The sequence below is a fragment of the Myotis yumanensis genome, unplaced genomic scaffold, assembly GCF_028538775.1.
Source record: "Myotis yumanensis isolate MYYU_CA2020_CCGP unplaced genomic scaffold, mMyoYum1.0.hap1 SCAF_3, whole genome shotgun sequence".
NCBI classification, from domain to species: domain Eukaryota; kingdom Metazoa; phylum Chordata; class Mammalia; order Chiroptera; family Vespertilionidae; genus Myotis; species Myotis yumanensis.
The window spans coordinates 210372644-210392732 of NW_027223754.1; the positions used below are offsets into that span (position 1 = coordinate 210372644).

The following is a 20089-nucleotide window of genomic DNA, read 5'->3' on the forward strand; positions in this document are numbered from 1 at the left end:
AAATTATTCTGTTGCTCTCCCTACAAGAAAAAAACAGAAGCGAGGGTGCCTGGTCCCAGCCCACCACGCTCTAGCCGTGTGCCTGGCACCTGGCGTCCCCTCCCGGGGCCGGCTCCTTGTCCGCAGCGTGGGCTGCCGGCGGCCCCCTCGCAGGCCACACCAGGTGTCACAGCCCAGAGGGGCGAGCCTGCTCCACCCCGTGTCTGTCTCCCCAGGATGAGAGCGTCACCCAGCTCGGTCAGGAGCTGGCTCAGAAGCTGGGGCTGCGAGTTCGGAAGGCGTATAAGAGGCCCCAGGTAGGTGGGCTCGGGGTGCTGGGGGGCTGGTGGGGGTGGCGGTGGGGAGACCAGAAGAGAGGGACCGGGCGCCGTTGGGAGAAGTAGGTGAGGGTGGCCAGAGCCCGGCCAGGACAGAGGGCGTGACAGCAGGTGATCTTCCCTCTCTCTGGCTGAAAGCCCTGGAAGGACTCTCAGGATCTTTAGGGACAGGAAAGAGCAGCCAAAGCTTCCAGCTCACCTGACACCAGCTATTGGCGCCGCTCCCTCCCCTGCCCTGGGCTTCAGCACCGGGGCCTTAGCTGACAGTGCGTCCTTCAGCCTAGTGTCCTCAAATAACCCCCGAGGGCGCACATGTGAAATGTTGGTGTCTGTGTGGTTCACTTGGCACCTCTGTGCGCCGGGAAGCTGCACATAGGAAGGGTCCGGCTCTTGAGTCTTGCTGCGACTTTGAGCAAGTTAGTTCTCTCTCCACCTGGAACGTGGGATAATGGTGCCCACCCCAGAGGTTCATGGGAGGATCAAAACGAGAGGATGACATGGCACCTGGGGCTGTGACGGGCACACAGTAGGAGTGTGTGCTTGGAAGTCCTCTCTCCAGGTCGTGGTTGCAGAAAGGAGAGACCCAAATATGACCCAGAGAGCGTGCAGGTGACTCCCAGCAGACCCGGGGCAGGGAGCTTGGCGGGACTGCAGACCCCAACCGCTGGGGTGATGGGACCCCAAGCTCCTTTCCCGGATCTTCATCTCTTCCCCCTCTCCAATCTCTGGCAGGAATTGGAAACCTTTTCTCTGCTCAGTAACGGCACTGCGGCTGGTGCGGCAGATCAGGTAGGGTGGCCGGGGCCCCTCGCCTCCCTCCCCACCTCCAGGAGCAGCCTATCGCGGTTCATCCATCACCAGAGCTTTGAACCCACTCTCTGGGGCGCCTGACCTCAGGCAGCAGGTGCCGGGGCATCAGACTGAAGGGCTGGGCTCAGTCTGTCCTCATCCCCCTGCTGAGCCGGGCACCTGCTCTGGGAAGAGGTGTGACTGCGGCCTGGGCCTGGGCCTGGGCCAGGCCTGTGAGGACAGCTCTGGGGTGCACGGCGTGGGGACAGGCGGTGCTGCTGCTGGTGGGAGTGGTCACTGCAGGGGACCATCAGGGATAGCCCACGGCCCCTTGAGAAAGGAAACCATGGGCGCAGGAGGGAGGGCATAAGGCAGTGGAAGGAAAGGCGGTTGGGGCCAGCCACACAGGCCTCCTCATGTGGGCGTGGCAGGGCTCAGCACACGCATGACTCCCCCGCTGCTCACCACACACGGACTGCTTGGTGGGCTGTGAGGCTTTCTGCAAGATGAGGGACGGGCTGTAAGTACCGATGGAGCCTACATCCTGCCTCATTATCCATAAGGAGAGACTGAGGCACAGAGTGGGCGGAGGATTTGGCCAGTGTCACCCAGCAAGGCAGCAGCAGGCCTCCCTCCGGGCGCTATAGCACTTCATCCACCCACTCAACACATCCCAGGGAACCCCTGCTAAGCCGTGGGCGCCGCTGTGCCGTGGCCGCGGGAGGCATGGCCTTGCCCTTGGGAGCCTCGCAGGCGGCAGGGAGGCAAGCGTGATCTCACCTGGTTTGTAACCGTCACTCCTCATGGTGTGTAACCAGAAATTATCAGCCTCGCACATACTGGGTGTTCAAAACTAAAATGAATGAACGTATTAGTCTGTTCGGGCTGCTATAGCGAAGGGTAGCCTGGGTGGTTTATAAACAAGAGTTACCTTCAGTGCTGGAGACTGGGATGTGCAGGATCAAGGCGCTGGCAGATCCGACTGCAGGACCCAGGGGCCAGTGGCGGACGTGCGGCCGAGGAAGGATGGCCACGGGGGCGGGGGGGGGGGGCGGGGGGGGGGCGGGGAGGAGCCAGGCACGTCCACGGGACCGAATGTGGAGGCTGCGGTGAGAACCCCGCTCACCGGGCCAGCTCTGAGCGCTTGGGCTTAACCTTTTACGTTACACGTTTATCAAGCCCGTGAAGCCCTCCCTGTGGGTCGGGCATGTTCCAAGCTCGGTGCAAGTGTCCAATGGTTTCTCCTTACAAAGCCCCAGGAGGGGTGACTGTTACCCACTTGACACAGAAGGAAACGGGCCAGAGAGGATGAGGCCTCGGCAGGTCCCACCCGCCGACTCAGCGGGGGGCGGGGCCTGGGGCGGACACTGGTGATTCGGGGAGTGGCACTTCCGTGCCTTCCTGACCGTCCTGTCCCGTCCCCTGGTTAATAGCAACGGTGGTCCCTCGGGCCCAGGTGACACCCCGAGTGCTGGGCACCGTGGCCTCCCAGCCCGGGTCTGCCTGACCCCTGTGTCCTTCCTCCCACAGGGAACTTCCAATGGACTGGGGTCCATAGATGACATCGAGACAGGTAGTGTCCCTCACTCAAGGGGGCGGGGTGGAGAGGGGGTCCAGGGGAGGGCTCAGCCAGCCCCAGCCCTGCAGACAAGGGCTCCTGGGGACTCCCTGAAACATGAGAGCAGATAGTGGGTTCAGGAAGAGGCCCCACAGGGAGGGGAAAGCACCCCTCCAGCCTGGGGGGGGCAGGGGCCACCTCCCAGTGAGGGGTGCTGGTCCCATGTTCTCCACTCCCGCCCCTCACCCGGCAGTCCACCTCTGTCAAACCTCTGCCTTTGTTCTCACTGGCTTCCCGGGAGGTCCCTTTAAAAGTGCCCCTCAGAGAAGGCTCCGCTTGCCCCAGGTTGGGATATTCACACTCTGTGCCAGGCCCGTCAGGGACGTATGTGGGGCTCCAGGACCCTCCCCCACTTCCTTGACTATGACTGAGCCTCGGCCACTGGGTCAGGCCAGCGGGCAGGCAGGGTTAGGGTAGGAGCCGGGGCAAGGAGGGAAGGTGTTGGGTGAGGACTTCGGGGCCCTGGGACACGGGCCCCCCTCCCACCAAGTAGGACCTCCTGCAGCGACTGAGCCCCCCCCACCCCACAGACTGCTACGTGGACCTGCGAGGCTCCCCGGCCCTCCTCCCCTCGACCCCCACGATGCCCCTGTTCCCCCATGTTCTGGACCTGCTGGCGCCCCTGGACAGCAGCAGCAGGGCGCTGCCCAGCACCGAGGGCCTGGACGACTTCTCCGACGGGGACGTCTTTGGGCCTGAGCTGGACACCCTTCTGGACTCACTGGTGAGCCCTGCTGTTCGCTCTGAACCCCCTCCTGCCTGGGACCCCGTCACAGTCATCCTCACGTCCCACGGTGGGGGGGTGGCCCCGTCTCCGTGTCACAGGTGGGGAGACAGAGGCCTTGGGGGCAGAAAGGCGAAGCTGCAGTGTGTGCAGGGGGGGAGGGGACGGTGAAGGTTCCTGGTTCCCCCAGGGGTCAGGTGGGGCTGAGGCCCGAGGCGCTGGCTGGTCCCAGTGCCGACTGTGCCAGGCCTGGGCACGGAGCTCTCTGACCCCGGTTCCCCACCTTGCAGTCCCTGGTCCAGAGCGGCCTGCCTGGCAGCGGTGTGCCCAGCGAGCTGCCCCAGCTGATACCCGTGTTCCCCGGCGGGACCCCGCTGCTGCCACCCGTGGTGGGGGGGTCCATCCCCGTCTCCAGCCCACTGCCCCCCGCCTCCTTTGGCCTCGTCATGGACCCCTCCAAGAAGTTGGCTGCCTCTGTGCTGGATGCCCTCGACCCCCCGGGCTCCGCCTTGGACTCCCTGGACCTGCTGCCCTACTCAGAGACCCGCCTGGACGCCTTGGACAGCTTCGGGTCAACCCGGGGCTCCCTGGACAAGCCCAGCGCCTTCATGGGTGAGGCCTGGTGGCAGGTACCCCTCACCCCCTTGACAGTGTGCAAGGGTCCTGTCACCCTACAGCTCTCGGCTCAGTGTCGGGCTGGTATCTTGTTCAAAATCGAACAGCAGAGCTGGGATCGGCTAGGACTCCAGACCTGTGGTCTGGTGCTCTCTGTCCAGCCTCCCAGGGACTGGGGTCGCTAGGCCGGTGGGTTCAAGGCCATGGGCTCCTTCAGTGCCACACAGCTGGGTGCCAGGAACCCAGACAGGCAACCGGCTCACATGGGCCCTTCCAGGCAGGGCTTTCCCCAGACGTGGCCCAGAGAGCTCGCGGCTGAGGGGAACTCACGGGACTGCAGGAGCCCCAAGGGGCTTCCCGGGGGAGGTGACGGCGCCTCCTGCAGGAGGCATCTGCCAGCAGGGGGAGCAGTTGACACAGGCCCTCATGACGGAGGGAGGTCTCCCAAGGCAGAGGAGCAGAGTAGGAGGGTGGGCAGGATGGGGGCCTTGAAGACCGAGCTAGTCTCGGAGGACCTGTGGCCGAGCTGTGGCTGTCTCCTGGGGCTCGAAGGGTGCGGGGGGTGTGGGGCCGTGCTTGGCTGGGATGCTTCCCTGTCCCCCGGGGGTGGAGTGAGGGGATCAGCATGAATAGGAGAAGGTGTGTAGCTGGGAGGCTTCTCTGGGTTCGAAATATGGAGAAGAGTCCTCGGAGGGCCCCCCACCCCCTCCCGGGCGGGGCCGTGACCCCCTGTGTCTTCCTTCTCCTTGCCCAGAGGACCCCAGCTCACAGGACCATCGTCCCCCCAGCGGCACGCAGAAGCCAGCCCCCTCGGTGAGTGACGTGGTGAGGATGTGTGACCAGGCACCCCATGCTCCCGGGGGTGGATGGCGAGTGGCTGTGGGCTCCAGAGTGGGGGTGAGCCCTCTGCCTGGGACAAGGGGCTGCATCCCCGGGAGGGGCCTGGGAGCAGATGGTCTCTCAGCCCTTCCCAACTGAGCCACGTGCTGGGAGGGCGAGCAAAGGGCCCGGGGCTGGCAGAAGAGGACACGGAGGCTCAGGGGGGCTGAGTAACTTCTCCAGCGTTAGTCACATCCCTGGTTTCGGGGCTCAGCCAGGCTCTGAGGGTGGGCGCGCACCTGACCAGGAGTTAAGCAGCCTGGCCTCCTGCCTCAGCTGGACAGTAGCTGCGTGGCCCCAGGGAAGAGCCTGACCTCCCCTCGTCCTGTGGGGCTTGGGAAATGGAGGCCGGGCGTGCACAGCCCCACGGGCCCACTCCTCTTGCTCTGCTTCTCCAGTCCTATGTTCTGGATTCTTGGATCAGATAAGGAGCTCCCGGGCTGGGAGGGCAGAGGAAGAGGGAGGGCCCTGGGCTACAGTTCTGCCCTTGGATGGGGCGGAAGAGTCATAGAGCCCCCCCACCGCCTTCTGGTGCCCAGGCCGGCCCTGGTGGCTCCAGCCCTCACCCAGGGCCCAAGATGCCCAACTTCCTCTTATCACAGCCAGAGCCCTCCATGCCCAACACCGCCTTGCTCATCAAGAACCCCTTGGCTGCCACCCACGAGTTCAAGCAGGCCTGCCAGCTCTGCTACCCCAAAACAGGTAACGTGCACCCTCACCTCTGTCCCTCTGCCCCAAGATGCTGGGGGTCTCCGGATGGATCGTGGACACCCAGAATGATAGGTCCTCGTGTGCCAGTCAGAGATGAGGCGGGAACAGGAGCAGACAGGGAGACAGTGTGGGGGCGGGGCTTGCACAAGTGCTGGGGAGGCTGGAGGGCAGGGAGGGCGCTGCCGGTGCATCTCGGCGCCCTGCAGCCCAGAGGCTGGGACCCGGCTGCCGAGTGCAGAGCCGCCTCTCCATGCTCCCCTGAGTGCCTCTCTCGGGGTGACTGCAAATCTTGCCCAGCACCCAGGGGGCAAAGGAGTTTGGGAGAGGACACTAGCTCTCCCTAGACCCCAAATCCAAGGGAGGCGGTGGAAGTCGTTCAGAGAGGCCCAGGATTGGGAGATAATTTTCAGCTCACCCAGCCTCTCAGGAGTCTAGACTCTCAGGCTCAGGGTTGCATCTGCCAGAAGCCCACGGCCCCGAAGTTCTAGACGATATAGGGTCCCAGGTTAGAAATCTCAGCAGTCTACATCCTCCCTCTCAGGGGTTGGAGTTGGCAGGGCCTTAGGGGTCATCCAGTTACTGTCATCCACCGGCTGCAAGACCTCCCTGGCCCACCCCCAATGCATGTCGCCCCTGCCTGAGTCAGCCCACAGCGCTCCATGGGCCTGTGGGGACGAGAGCAGATGCCATCTTGGCAGATGGCTGTGCCCATGAGGAAGTTCTTCCTTGGCTGCCTCCCTGACCCCCACGCCCGCTGCCCCTGCCCCGAGGAAGCCGACAGGCCCGGGAGCCGGTGCACACCTGGTGCTGGCAGCCAGATCACAGGGGGCCCCCACTGGGGCCGTTTCCCGTTGGTCTCTTTAAGGAGATCACCCCACTCCACTGTCCGGGGACAGGGGGCCCTTGGCCAGCAGATTTTAAAGGACCAGGAAGAGAAAGGAGCAGGGGAGGGAGGATGAATCCGGGCGATGCCATTCAGACAGGAAAAGAAGGGGTGCGTGTGGAGGTCTGCTCTCTGCTGGGCACTGTCTTCATAATTCATTTAGGGAAACACAGAAACGCCCAGGCTCACTAGAGGGCCAGGGGGAGGGGGCCGGGGTGCTGAGAAAGGGCTCCTTGAAGGGCTTTCCCGACCCAGGCCCCAGAGAGCATATGGCATGGGTGGGGGGTGGCGGAGGCCCAGGTGAAGGAGGTAGGTTTGTAGATGGGGCCGATTCCCACTGCTTGGGCCCGTCAGCCATCAGCCTTCGGTTCTGCTCCCGGAGTCACGTCCCTGCATCCCCCTGCACCCACAGGCCCCCGGGCAGGCGACTACACCTACCGCGAGGGCCTGGAGCACAAGTGCAAGCGCGACCTCCTGCTCGGCCGGCTCCGGAGCTCCGAGGACCAGACCTGGAAGCGGATCCGGCCCCGGCCCACCAAGACCAGCTTCGTGGGCTCCTACTACCTGTGCAAAGGTGGGTGGCCGGCGACAGGGCAGCTTCGCACGCCAGGCTGCTGCTCTGCTCCTCACAGGAGGCAGGTGGGCAGAGCAGGTGTGGCCCATCGAGGATGAATCCCACATCCAGAGAGCGGCTCCCACCCGGACCAGCTCTGCAGACGGGCGGGGGCGGGGACATTCCGGAGTTCCGTTCGAGCTGGTGGCCGTGCTCTCGAGTGAGAGGGCCGCACAGTTGGTGGAGAGCTAGCCTGCTACTGCGGCAGGGCCCGCGGCTGTGGGAAGGTGCGGAAAGAATCGCGTACAGCATTGAGGACTGGCACATAGTAAGGCTCGATAAATGTTAGCTTTTATTTTTTTTATTTGTATTTATATTTCGTTAACCCTCACTCGAGGATATTTTTCCATTGGTCTTTTATAGAGCAGTGGTTCTCAACATTCTGGCCCTTTAAATACAGTTCCTCATGTTGTGACCCAACCATAAAATTATTTTCGTTGCTACTTCATAACTGTAATGTTGCTACTGTTATGAATCGTCATGTAAATATCTGATATCAGGATGGTCTTAGGCGACCCCTGTGAAAGGGTCATTTGACCCCCAAAGGGGTCGCGACCCACAGGTTGAGAACCGATGTTTTAGAGAGTGGGAGAGGGAAAGACAGAGAGAAACATTGATGTGAGAGAAACACATTGATGGGTTGCCCTCCTGCACATGCCCTGACCAGGGCCCGGGCTGGGGAGGAGCCTGCAACCAAGGTACGTGCCCTTGATTGGAATCGAACCCGGGACCCTTTGGTCCACAGACCGACGCTCTGTTCACTGAGCCAGACTGGCCAGGACAGTAAATGTTAGCTTTTATTTTTTTTATTTTTTATTTTTTTTAAATATATTTTATTGATTTTCTACAGAGAGGAAGGGAGAGAGATAGAGAGCTAGAAACATCGATGAGAGAGAAACATCGATCAGCTGCCTCCTGCACATCTCCCACTGGGGATGTGCCCGCAACCCAGGCACATGCCCTTGACCGGAGTCGAACCCGGGACCCTTCAGTCCGCAGGCCGACGCTCTATCCACTGAGCCAAACCGGTTTCGGCAATGTTAGCTTTTAAAAAGTATTCTGTTGCCATTGCCCTCATGCCTGGCTCATGCCAACTTGGTTGAAATTTAATAGATAGTTATATACCTTATATGCTTCTATTCCTCACCCAGGCGTCTTGGTGCGTCTACATAGCGATATACGACAGTCACAATATTGTTAAGTGCTTTCTATTGTCACCTTTTTGTACCCACCGTCACGCATCCTCAGACTCTGGGTGGAGCCTGATGATAGCCATGTTTTGCAGATGAAGACGTGACTCCCCACCCCCACCCACCCGGGTGTAGAGCAAAGAGGAGGTCGCCCCTCCCCGGTCCTCATGGCGGGCAGGGCACCGCCCCCGTGTCGGAGATGAGCCCAGGGCCCGCCGGGGGGTTGCTGGCACCCCCGGGCCGCAGCGGCGGTCCTGGGGGCGCTGGGGGCTGCCTTCCCGCCTGGCAGAACGTGTGTCCTGTTGCCTCTTTGCAGACATGATTAACAAGCAGGACTGTAAGTACGGGGATAACTGCACCTTCGCCTACCATCAGGAGGAGATCGACGTGTGGACCGAGGAGCGCAAGGGCACCCTCAACCGCGACCTGCTCTTCGACCCGCTGGGGGGCGTCAAGCGCGGCAGCCTCACCATCGCCAAGCTCCTTAAGGAGCACCAGGGCATCTTCACGTTCCTCTGCGAGGTACCTGCCTGCCCGCCCCACCCCCACCGCCCGTCGCCTCCACAGCCGGTGGCACAGGCAGGGCTGGGAGGGCTCCCTGGCGCATTCCACTGGAATGGCAGCCCTGGAACAGGTGGTGTTGGAGGCCTGGCCCTAGAGTCCGTAGGTCCTTGGGCTGTTAGGCTCAGAGGCTCGGTCACGCTAGAGCCCCGATCCTGCCCAGCCCCTCACCGAGGGCAGGCGGACACTGAGGCAGAAGAGAAATGATCACACCTGCTCTTCCCTCCGGCCGTCGTGGGCCAGGCTGGGCCAGGTGCTTTAGGTGCTCATTCCATTCCCTCACCGCCTTGTCCGGTTGTGCTGACTTCAATGCCCGCTGCACCGCCCTGCCTACTTCTCTGCGTGTGTGCAGTGTGTGCAGGCTGTATCCTCTCCCGGGAGCATCCTCAGACCCTCAGGCCCAGCTTCGATCCAGCTGGCCCCACCAGCTGCCGTTCATTCCCTCCCCTGAGCTGCCACAGAAGGCCCCTTGGGCCCTGCCTCCCCACCAGCCACAGCCTGTGAGAGTCCAGATCTGGGGAGGGAGAGCTCTGGTCCCAGATGCTGGCAGGGTTTGGTGCAGCTCAGCCCCACCCCGATCCATCACACAGCCAGCCCTCCCTCCGACTCGAGCAGGCAGGCAGCTTCGGAGAGCGGGCCACCTGGGGTCAGCTCCCCGTCGGACGCTGCATGTACTTTACAGAGCACTGCGGTTTGGTTCTATCCTTTCTGAGCTTCACAGGGAGCCTGTGGGACAGCCCCTGTGTGGTTATCCCCACTTTACAGTTAAGGAAACTGAGGCTGAGGCACGGAGTAACCCCTGCCCTCGGCCTGGCATGGTCACTCCCCACCCAATGCAGGGTGGGGTCAGAGAGCCCGCCCAGGGTACCTGTGAGCGAGAGCCAGAGAGGCAGGGACTGCAGACCCTGGCCCTCCCTTCCCCGACTCAGGCACTCAGAACAGGGCTTACGGGGACCCGTCTGTCCACCCCCCACCCTGGGTGGTCATGCGGGTTCCAGCCCAGGCCCTCCCCGGGCAGATCTGCTTTGACAGTAAACCCCGGATCATCAGCAAAGGCACGAAGGACTCTCCCTCCGTCTGCTCCAACCTGGCTGCCAAGCACAGCTTTTATAACAACAAGTGAGTGTCACCCACAGCCCAGCCCGGGGATGGGGGCGCATGGAGAGGCTCCCTGGGGCGGCTCAGATGCCTGGAGAGCAGCTGAGGTCAGAGGGTGGACGGAGGGCGTCAAGGTGAGGGGTGGAATTTGGGACTCAGAGCTGGCACCCACCTGGAAGGGACAGGCAGACCACCTTGATGGAGCACCTCTATTCCAAGCCTCCTTTTGGGTGTCAGTGACCCCCTAGTCCTGTGAGGGCAGAGATGCCGTCTGTGTTGTACGGATGAGAAAGTGGGAGGCCGCGCCTCCGACTCCTGTCTCGTGCCCCCACTCTCGTGCCACCAGCGAGGGCAGAGTGGGAGGGGCTGGGTGAGCCAGGCGCTCACGTTCGCTCCCTCTGACCCCCTTGGCTCTGCCCCATCGGGGACGATGGAGCCCAGGCCCTGGAGTCCCAGCTGGTCAGGGAGCGGCCTGTCCTGTGTCCTCGGGCCGCCCTGACCCTTGGGTCCTCATCGTACAGTTGATGATTCCGAGTCTCCTAAGGAGCTGCCTTATTATTCCTCTGGGGCAGGACCAGTTCTGGAACATCGGGCTGGGAGCCCGAGGGAAGTGCCCCTTCTCCACCCGTGGGCACTCCCTTCTCCCAGCCTTGTAGCAGGTGGGAGCTGTGGTCCTGCTCCTGCTGGCAGCTCTGCCCTTGAGCTTGCCCCAGACTGCGGGGGGCGAGGCACACAGCTGGACTCTAACCAGGGCTGCCTGAGTGAGGGACCCCCACCTGCCGCCTCCTGTGCCATCGCTTGTAGATGCGGTCAGCAGGGCAGGAGGCACCCAGGGAGGAGCCCCTCCCCTCAGGCCCAGCAGGAAGGGGGCTGCAGCCTGCATTTCCCCCACCCGCCCCCAGGTGCCTGGTGCACATCGTCCGCTCCACCTCCCTCAAGTACTCCAAGATCCGCCAGTTCCAGGAGCACTTCCAGTTCGACGTGTGCCGCCACGAGGTGCGCTACGGCTGCCTGCGGGAGGACAGCTGCCACTTCGCCCACAGCTTCATCGAGCTCAAAGTCTGGCTGCTGCAGCAGTACTCAGGTGGGGCTGGGCGGGGCAGGCTTCTGCGAGGGAGGCGGGCAGGTGGAGAGAGGGGGCCGGCTCCTGGGGGGCTCCCTGGCGGGGGGGGGGAGCCAGTGCTTCCTAAACATCACAGAGGCTCTGCTCCCAGGCAGCGGCCCGGCTCGGAGGATCCAGGTTTGTCCCTCTCCGGGCACTGCCAGGGGGGCGGGCGGAGGCAGGTGGAGCCTGGGTGGCACCAGCACCTCGGATCGCTGCCTCTCCTGGCTGAGCTCCTTCAAGGACACCACGTCCGCTCTCGCCCTCCCCAGGCATGACCCACGAAGACATCGTCCAGGAATCCAAGAAATACTGGCAGCAGATGGAGGCCCACGCGGGGAAGGCCAGCAGCAGCTTGGTAAGGCCCTGGGCTTGGGATGCACATCATTTCAGATTTACCAGAAAATTCTAAGAATCGTACGTAGAATATGTGTACCCTTTTCTGAATTCCCCAGGTGTTAACATTTTACCACATCCTACGCTTTGTCCCGTGTGTGTGTGTGTGTGTGTGTGAGTGTACCTACATAAATACATTTATATACAGAAGGCACACACTTTTTTCTGAACTATTTGAGAATAAGTTGCAGACGTGATGCCCCATTTCCCCTAAATACGTCAGCGTGTGTCTTCTAAAAACACAGGCGCTCTCGTCCATAATAACCACAGGACAGCTACCAGCACCACAGTTAACATCGGTGCACCTGTGCAGTCTGGCGTGCTGCGTTCAGGGTTTGCGAGTCATTCCCAAATCCCGAGCCCCACGCAGCATTCCCACTGTGTCTCTTTAGGGTCCTTTAACCCAGAGCAACCCCTCAGTCTCTCTGTCTTTCATGACCTTGACATTTGTGAAGAGCCGGTTGCTTTGTAAAAGGCCCATCCGCCCGGCATTGTCCGATGGTTCCTCAAACCTCAGGGTGGTGTTATGTTCTTCTCGGGTCACTCACCGGGAGGCACGTCGTCCGACTTGTCCTCTTACTGGTGATGACTTGACATAAGGTGCCTCACTGTGCAGGTTTCTCTGCTGTGAGGTTGTACTTTTCCCTTTGTCGTTAATAACTGTCTTCCGGGAGGTACTTGAACCATGTCAATATCCTGGTGCCCCTCACACTTTCACCCACTGATTGTATCGCCTCCCCTCCCTCTGGATCCTCATCCGGGTCCTGAAGATGGCACCGCGGCATCACGGCTTCTGCAGACGCGGGCACGGGGGCGCAGGGCATTCTCGGACCTGCCCAGGGGCACACTTAGTGGAGTAAATCCCAGCTTCTCTGACGTCTGGTCTGGAGCTCCCTCTGCTCCCTCCCACCCTGCACCATGCCTTTCACCCCTGAGGGTTCCTCATCCATAAAATGGGGACCATACTCCTGCCTGCCATCTCCCAGGGTAGGGTTGAGGCTCACAGGAGCCGATCATGCCGCAGCTCGCTGAGTCCCTCTGTGCCATTCCCATCCTCACCCCTGCCCCAGGAGGCAGGGATCCTTGTAACTTAGGTGACAGCGGGGAGAGAAGGGATGGCCTCAGGGCACAGGAGGTGGTGACTGATGTGACGCCCCTGTGCCATCCACACAGGAGGGACGACCCCCTCACTCTGCCAGGCCCACCTGAAGCCAGCCTGGGTGTGGCAGGGAGCCAGGGAGCAGGGCAGGCTGGTTGGTCAACAGAGCTGCCCAGCCCCCTCGGGGCTTCCCTCTCTCTTCTTAGCCCCCTTGTTGCTGGTCCTTTTCCTTTCTCTCCCCTATTCCTGGTTGCTCCCTTCCTCTGTCACTCTCCCATGGGTTTAGTTTTGCTCTTGGCTGGGCTAAGCCTGGACGTGCAGCATCACCTTCTAGAGAGAATACTGTCCTTGCCACCACCTGGCCTTCTGACCCCCTTCATCCCACCCAGGGCGGCTGCCAGGGTCCCCAGGAAGGGGGCAGGCCTGGCTGCTCAAGGTACCACGATAGCTTTCCACCCCCTCCTGCTGCCAGACCCCCCCCTCCCCACCAAGATGCCTCTCTCGGGCCTGGCTCTGGAACAGGGCTTCTGGCCAGGCCCGGTCATGTGGGCATGGGCGTCTTGTTTGTTTGCCACCATAGGGTGGGGCCAGTGGCACTGTGGGACCGAGAGCGAGATGCCGGGGTATCTGGCAGTGCCTGTGGCACAGCTGGGCCATCCCGCAAAGAAGTGCGAGCACCTCCCTCTCGCCAGGCCCCTGTCCTCGGGCCGCCTACCTGTGGGTGGGTCAGTGACCTGGCTGAGCCTCAAGGGGAATGACCCTCCTCCCCCCAGGCTGCAGCGAGGCGGGAGGTGGCCGTTGTGAAAGTGAACCGGTGTGGCAGTTCACTCGCCATCGGCTGAGCCACAGCGCCCCTCCAGGCCCCACTCACCTCCCCCGTGGAAAGGTGAGAAGTCAGTGCTGCCACAGATAAACATCCTGTCGCGCTAGGGTAGGCAGGGCCCAGTGAAAAAGCTGTGGTTTTATGCCATCATCGGGACGATGTGTGTGATCCTGGGGCGGAGCCAGGGCTCAGTCAGCACCCAACAAGGACAGAACCCCTTCCTGCCCCAGGGCAGCCCCAGGGACAAGTGCACCCGTGGCCGGGGACTCGAACCTGCAGCCTAGAGGAGAGAGTGCTGCCTGGAGGGGAGGCCCCGTATCAGATTCCAGGGAGGCTGGGAGGCTCTAGCTGACGGAGGGACAGCAAGGTTGCCGGGAGGGAGGTTGAGTGGGCATCTTCTCACCGCCTGCCCCACCCTGACCCAGGGATGCTCAAGAGCAGGAGCTCCTGCCTGCAAGGGGAAGGCTGGGGCAGAGGACGGGGCATGAACGCGTGGGATTTAGAGTCCAGGGCTGCCCGGTGGTCGGTCCCACCGCCCATCGCAGGTCCCTCCATCCCCACCCGCCTCAGGGGGCTGTCCACCTCCTGGGCGCTGCTCTCCAGCAGGCCTGGCCCTCGTAACTGGATGAGTCCATCAACATGGGGTAGCTTGGTACTGTGGGAGCTCAGAGGATGGGCAGCTGCCACTTAGAACTCTAGGAAGGCTTCCTGAAGGAGGTGCTTGAACTGAGTCTTTTTTTTTTTTTTTTAAATATATTTTATTGATTTTTTTACAGAGAGGAAGGGAGAGAGATAGAGAGTTAGAAACATCGATGAGAGAGAAACATCGATCAGCTGCCTCCTGCACACTCCCTACTGGGGATGTGCCCGCAACCCAGGTACATGCCCTTGACCGGAATCGAACCCGGGACCCTTCAGTCCGCAGGCCGACGCTCTATCCACTGAGCCAAACCGGTTTCGGCAGAGTCTTGAAAGTTTCTAGACCAAACCCATGAAGAACGGAGAAAGGGCATTCCAGGAAGAGGGAACGGCGTGTGCAAAGGCAGGGAGGTATGAGGTCGCATGCTGTGCCCAGAGAAATGCCAGCAGCCCCACAGACTAGGCCGATGTGGACTAGCCAGCTAAGACGGAGAGCACTGGATCAGGAGTCAGGATTCCCATTCCAGGCCTCGCTCCCACATGGAGCGGCTACGGGCCTGGAGCTGGGGATCACTTCCTACCAGTAAGTGGTGATGGACCTGCCCATTCTAAGGCTCTGGGCAGTCCTAATGCCCCTGGAGGGCCTTCCTGATGGACCTCAGGCGTTAGCCCTGGTGCCTGGGCTTCACCAGCCCCTCTGCCCACAGGGTGCCCCGCGGACACATGGGCCCAGCACCTTTGACCTGCAGATGAAGTTCGTGTGTGGCCAGTGCTGGAGGAACGGGCAGGTGGTGGAGCCTGACAAAGACCTCAAGTACTGCAGTGCCAAGGCCCGGCACTGGTGAGTGGGCGCGGGCTGGGCACGGGCACTGGTGAGTGGGCGCGGGCTGGGCGGGGGCACAGGCACTGGTGAGTGGGCGCGGGCTGGGCGGGGGCACGGGCACTGGTGAGTGGGCGTGGGCTGGGCGGGGGCACGGGCACTGGTGAGTGGGTGCGGGCTGGGCGGGGGACGGGCACTGGTGAGTGGGTGCGGGCTGGGCGGGGGCACGGGCACTGGTGAGTGGGCGCGGGCTGGGCGGGGGCACGGGCACTGGTGAGTGGGTGCGGGCTGGGTGGGGGCATGGGCACTGGTGAGTGGGCGCGGGCTGGGCGGGGGCACGGGCACTGGTGAGTGGGTGCGGGCTGGGCGGGGGCATGGGCACTGGTGAGTGGGCGTGGGCTGGGCACGGGCACGGGCACTGGTGAGGAGGCCACACAGCCAGAGGCTCTGCCCCCGCCTCCCCGACGGCCCTCGCTCTGCCCTACAGCTGGACCAAGGAGCGGCGGGTCCTTCTGGTGATGTCCAAGGCCAAGAGGAAATGGGTTTCAGTGAGGCCACTGCCGTCCATTCGCAACTTCCCACAGCAATACGACGTGAGCGCTGGTGGGGCAGGGTGGCAGTGGGACCTCAGATGGGTGCGCAGGGCCCCGGGAGGGCTTGCCCTCTGGTGGGGCAGCGATGCCACCCGGCGGTACTCAGCAGGACTCCCCTCGCCGCCCACAGCTCTGCATCCACGCGCAGAACGGCCGCAAGTGCCAGTACGTGGGGAACTGCTCCTTCGCACACAGCCCGGAGGAGAGGGACATGTGGACGTTCATGAAGGAGAACAAGAGTGAGTGGCAGGTCGGGAAGGCGGGGCCTGGCCCTGTGACCTTCGTGGCCGACACCCCGACTCCTCAGCAGGCCTGAGAGCACCTTTGCCGCGGGGGCCCTGCTCCAGGTGACCAGGCCACACGCTCTCTGGTCTCCTCTGGGGCTGACTGGGCAGCCCAGCAGCAGGGCCTGAGAGGCCCCAGCTCTCCCGCAGGGGTCGCAGGGCAGAATGGAGGGCTCAACCTCCCATGCCCTCTGTCCGTCTCCCTCCAGTCCTGGACATGCAGCAGACCTACGACATGTGGCTGAAGAAGCACAACCCAGGGAAGCCGGGGGAAGGGACCCCCATCAGCTCCCGGGAAGGGGAGAAGCAGATCCAGATGCCCACGGACTACGCCGACATCATGGTAATGCCCACGCGCGTGCGGGCAGCGGGGAGGGGCGCGGCCTCCGGGCGGAGGTGTGAGGCGCGGGCACCCACGGTGGCTGTGCCCCCAGATGGGCTACCACTGCTGGCTCTGCGGCAAGAACAGCAACAGCAAGAAGCAGTGGCAGCAGCACATCCAGTCCGAGAAGCACAAGGAGAAGGTCTTCACGTCCGACAGCGATGCCAGCGGCTGGGCCTACCGCTTCCCCATGGGCGAGTTCCGGCTCTGCGACAGGTGCTGGCGCGGGTGGGGGCAGGGAGGGCGGACATGCCGTGGCCCCGGGAACAGAGGCCGTGGCTAGCTCCGGCTCTTCTGGGTCCGGAGATGGCACTCAAGGGATGGTGTGTCCAGAAACAGCTGCTCCTGGACATGAGGAGTGTGGTGCCAGGCAGGGCAGGGTTGGAGGGTGAGGAGGGTGGCCTGGCCAGACCCTACTTCGCAGCCCTGGGTCCCTGAAAAGGCTGGGCCGTGCCAGCTTGCAGCAGCACCGAAGCTCCCCGGGGTGGAGCTTGTCTTGGGGGAGGCTAAGCGGCTGGCCCAGGTCCGGCAGCCCGAGGTGGACAGGGCACAGGGCGTGGGCAGTGAGCCTCCTGCTGCCAACAGGCTCCAGAAGGGCAAGGCCTGCCCGGACGGGGACAAGTGCCGCTGCGCCCACGGCCAGGAGGAGCTCAACGAGTGGCTGGACCGGCGCGAGGTGCTGAAGCAGAAGCTGGCCAAGGCCCGCAAGGACATGCTTCTGTGTCCGCGGGACGACGACTTCGGCAAATACAACTTCCTGCTGCAAGAGGACAGCACTGCTGGTGCCGCCCCCGAAGCCCCTGCTGCTGCCACGGTCCCCGGGGAGTAGGCAGGTCTGGGTTGTGGGTGAAGTCCTAGGGTCAGGGGTGTGGATGGGAACAGAAGGCCTGGCGGAAGGGCCGGGGCAGCCTGGGGGTGGGGGTGGGGGGCGCCCTCATCAGGCAGCCCCTGGCCCTGGAGGCCCTACCCATCCCATCCGCACCCACTACCCAGTGTGCAAGCCAGGTGCACGTGCTGTGGCCTCCAGGGGTCCCAGGGTCCTCATCCTGCTGGAGCCCTGGACAGCCCCCTGCCCCCAGCCCCAGCGCCCCTGGTTGGACCCCTCCAGCTTCAGCTACAGCTTTAACTTCTGTCTGCTCCTAAGGGGGGCCTGAAGCTCAGGGCTGGGGAGCCTGGGGTCCCCACTTGAATCTGCAGCAGGAAGGTCCTCTCTACCCACCTTCATTCCACCCCCACCCCCCTGGGGACAGATCAGGACATAACAGAGGGTAGGCGGCCCCAATTAGCTTTAAAATGCAGCCCCAGAGTGGAGCTGGGACACGGTATTGGTCACTTACCCCTCTGGGGCCTCAATTTTCCCTCCGGTTGGAAGAGTGGGAGGGACTGGGCTAGATGATCTCTGGGTCTGGCCCTTTAGTGAGGCCGCCAGCCCAGCCCCTCTCATTCTTGAGCCATTGAATGTAGATTGTAGATCCTCAGAGCCTTTGGTCATGACCCAGCCCAAAGCCCCCATTCTACAGATAGGAAAACCGAGGCCTAAAGGGAAGGAGTGATCTACACAGGGTCTCCATCCCACGGCAGGAGGTAGACCTGGGGTGCAAACTGGTCAGGAGACTCAGGGCCCGTCATTAGGTATGTGACCGCCTCTGGATCAGTGTGCAGCTGGGGTCCCAGGCAGCGCCACCCAGGGGCTGGGGAAGGAAGCTCAGGGGTTTGGTCTTGTCAGCACGGAGGAGAGGAAGTCCTCTCCTGAGGATGGTTGTGGGGAGCGTCCAGCAAAGGTCTCTTCCCACACCACTCAGGGACAGGTGGGAGGGGCAAGGAATGAGGTACTGAGGTGAGGGGATGCTGAGAGAAGGGAGACATGCCCCTGGGGCATCATGGGCCATTCTGGGACCAGACACAGCCCCTCTTTTTGGGGGACCCAGCATGGTCCTCTCCCCCTTCTCCCTTAGACCCAGAAGTACAATTATGACTGTCTGTCCTGGCCCCTCCCTGCTCCCTGGCTCTGCCAGCTGCCTAGGACCCCAGCTGACCCCCCAGCCCCTGCTCCCACCCACCAAGCCCCTCTCCTGTCCTCGTGTAGCCTAATGTCTGTGTGCACCCTCTGGTCTCCATCCCACCCCCTGTGTGCAGGCCCAGTCTCCCCTGGTTCCCTAGACATTCCAGAATGCCCCACACCATTGGCACAGAAGTGGGGCTCCCCCAGAAGGAACCAGGGACCAAGGCTGGGGTCGGGGGTGAGACGGAGAGAATAGCGCACCCCTTACTTCTCCTCAAGCAAGGATTGACAGTGTGTGATGATACGATGACGGGCATCCGGGCTGCAGAGAAGCCTGTTTCTCTCGCCACCACTGCCCACCCTTTCCCCAATAATTGAGGCATGCATCCCTCCCTCCCCCTGCCCCTCCCCCCGCAGGCCAGCACTGCAGAGTGGGTGCTGGTGGCGTGGCTGGAGGGCAGGAGAGACCACACCCAGTGTGGGGGCTTGGCCATGAATGTCAATGACACTTGTTTTCCCTGGTCCGTGGTGTTGCCGTCTGTTGTCACCAGCCTTGTTTTTAGTGTGTATATATGTCGCCCCCGTGATGCATATATACACAGGTATTAAATATATCGCTCTATATAATATTATATACGTGTGTGGTATCCAACGAATCACTTCTATTGAGGGCTAAAGATAAAGAATTTGGCCAGAAAATGCAGCCACCCTGGTGTAATGTGGAGAGGTGTTCAAGGTCCTCGGGCCATTTCCGGGGATTCAGGGACTAGGGCCAGGGCCAGAGTTGACTGGGCAGCAGGGGCAGAGGTGGCTTTGCTGGGGCCCAGCTCTGCCCTCAGCTTCAGCGCCCCCTCCTGGGGAGCGAGCAGGAGTGCGCAGGAACAGCAGAGGATTGGTGTTTCTCTCTCCCCCAAGGGAAAAGGCTTAGAGTCCAGATTTTTCTTCAACCCGTTTTCGTCCCAGGGCCTCCGGACCCAGGCCTTCCTGGCCTGGCCGAGCTGGATCCCTCGCAGGAGGCAGGAAGGGGCGGGGAGGGAAGCAGGAGTGCGCTCGGAAGGATGAGGGCGATTATTTCAGTTGTGATCCTGACTGGGAGGCTCGGAGAGGGGAACCAGGGCCTGTGCCCACCGCCATCAGGCAGGGACAAGAGGCCATGCAGCGTGGTGACCGGGCAGGCGCCCTTGATGGGAGTGTCCCTTTGGGGCCGGACAGCCAGGGATGCTGCATTTCTCAGCTGGGCAGGAATCAATCCAATGGTCCTTTAAAAATGTGTATTAAAATTTTAAGAATACCACACTTTAATATTAAATATTCATAAGGTCTAGTATCTTGATAATAATGTAGATGTTTTAATAACGATTTTTGTCCTTCTTAAAATAAAATGAAAGAAACTCGCTCCTTTCAGCCTTTGTTCTAGAAAATAAACGTGTGCATTTTGACCTCTGTCCCCCAGGTGTCGCTCCTGTTCCTCCCTGCTTGGCACTTGTGCCTTGGGCAGAGCTGGCTGGTGCCGGGCAGGCCTCAGCCAGGCATTCCAAGGGGTGCAGGGCAGGTCTGTCCCTGTGTAAACAGGACAACTCAGCTGACCCTGGCTCGGGCAGCCTGGGCCGACGGGGACAAGCTGTGCTCTGCATAAGTGGCCCCAGTCGCCACCCTCTGCTGGCTCTTCTGCCTGGCGTGGCGCTCCCTGCGGGCTGCCCAGCAGCACCCACGCCTCCCTGCGTTCACCATGTGCACAGTCCTGGGGTCCAGAGGTCTAGCTCTGTGCCCTTTCAGGGTGTGGCTTTTCCAGAAAGGTGAGGGGTCATGTCATGCTTTGGAATATGATCCTGACCGCAACCCAGACTCCTCTGGGCCCAGTCACATGGGCTTCCTCATCTCTAAAAGGAGAGTGTGTGTTAGACCAGGAATTCTCAGTGAGGAACATCTGTATCTGCTGGAGGTGCTTTTT

General features: G+C 62.0%; 1 protein-coding gene across 1 annotated transcript in view; it reads left to right on the forward strand.

Moving 5' to 3' along the window:
* Positions 1–19571, forward strand: part of ZC3H7B (zinc finger CCCH-type containing 7B) — a 40140-nt gene extending 20569 nt beyond the window's left edge. The window contains exons 6-23 of the mRNA XM_070411196.1: positions 216–296; positions 1050–1106; positions 2637–2679; positions 3255–3448; positions 3739–4060; positions 4818–4876; positions 5545–5644; positions 6949–7110; positions 8656–8861; positions 9919–10019; positions 10901–11082; positions 11373–11458; positions 14765–14898; positions 15365–15470; positions 15601–15709; positions 15964–16097; positions 16189–16352; positions 16722–19571. Coding sequence (XP_070267297.1) covers positions 216–296; positions 1050–1106; positions 2637–2679; positions 3255–3448; positions 3739–4060; positions 4818–4876; positions 5545–5644; positions 6949–7110; positions 8656–8861; positions 9919–10019; positions 10901–11082; positions 11373–11458; positions 14765–14898; positions 15365–15470; positions 15601–15709; positions 15964–16097; positions 16189–16352; positions 16722–16965 — 2484 coding nt within the window. The 3' untranslated portion in view covers positions 16966–19571. The remainder of the gene's footprint in view (positions 1–215; positions 297–1049; positions 1107–2636; positions 2680–3254; positions 3449–3738; positions 4061–4817; positions 4877–5544; positions 5645–6948; positions 7111–8655; positions 8862–9918; positions 10020–10900; positions 11083–11372; positions 11459–14764; positions 14899–15364; positions 15471–15600; positions 15710–15963; positions 16098–16188; positions 16353–16721) is intronic.
* Positions 19572–20089: the final 518 nt, after the last annotated feature.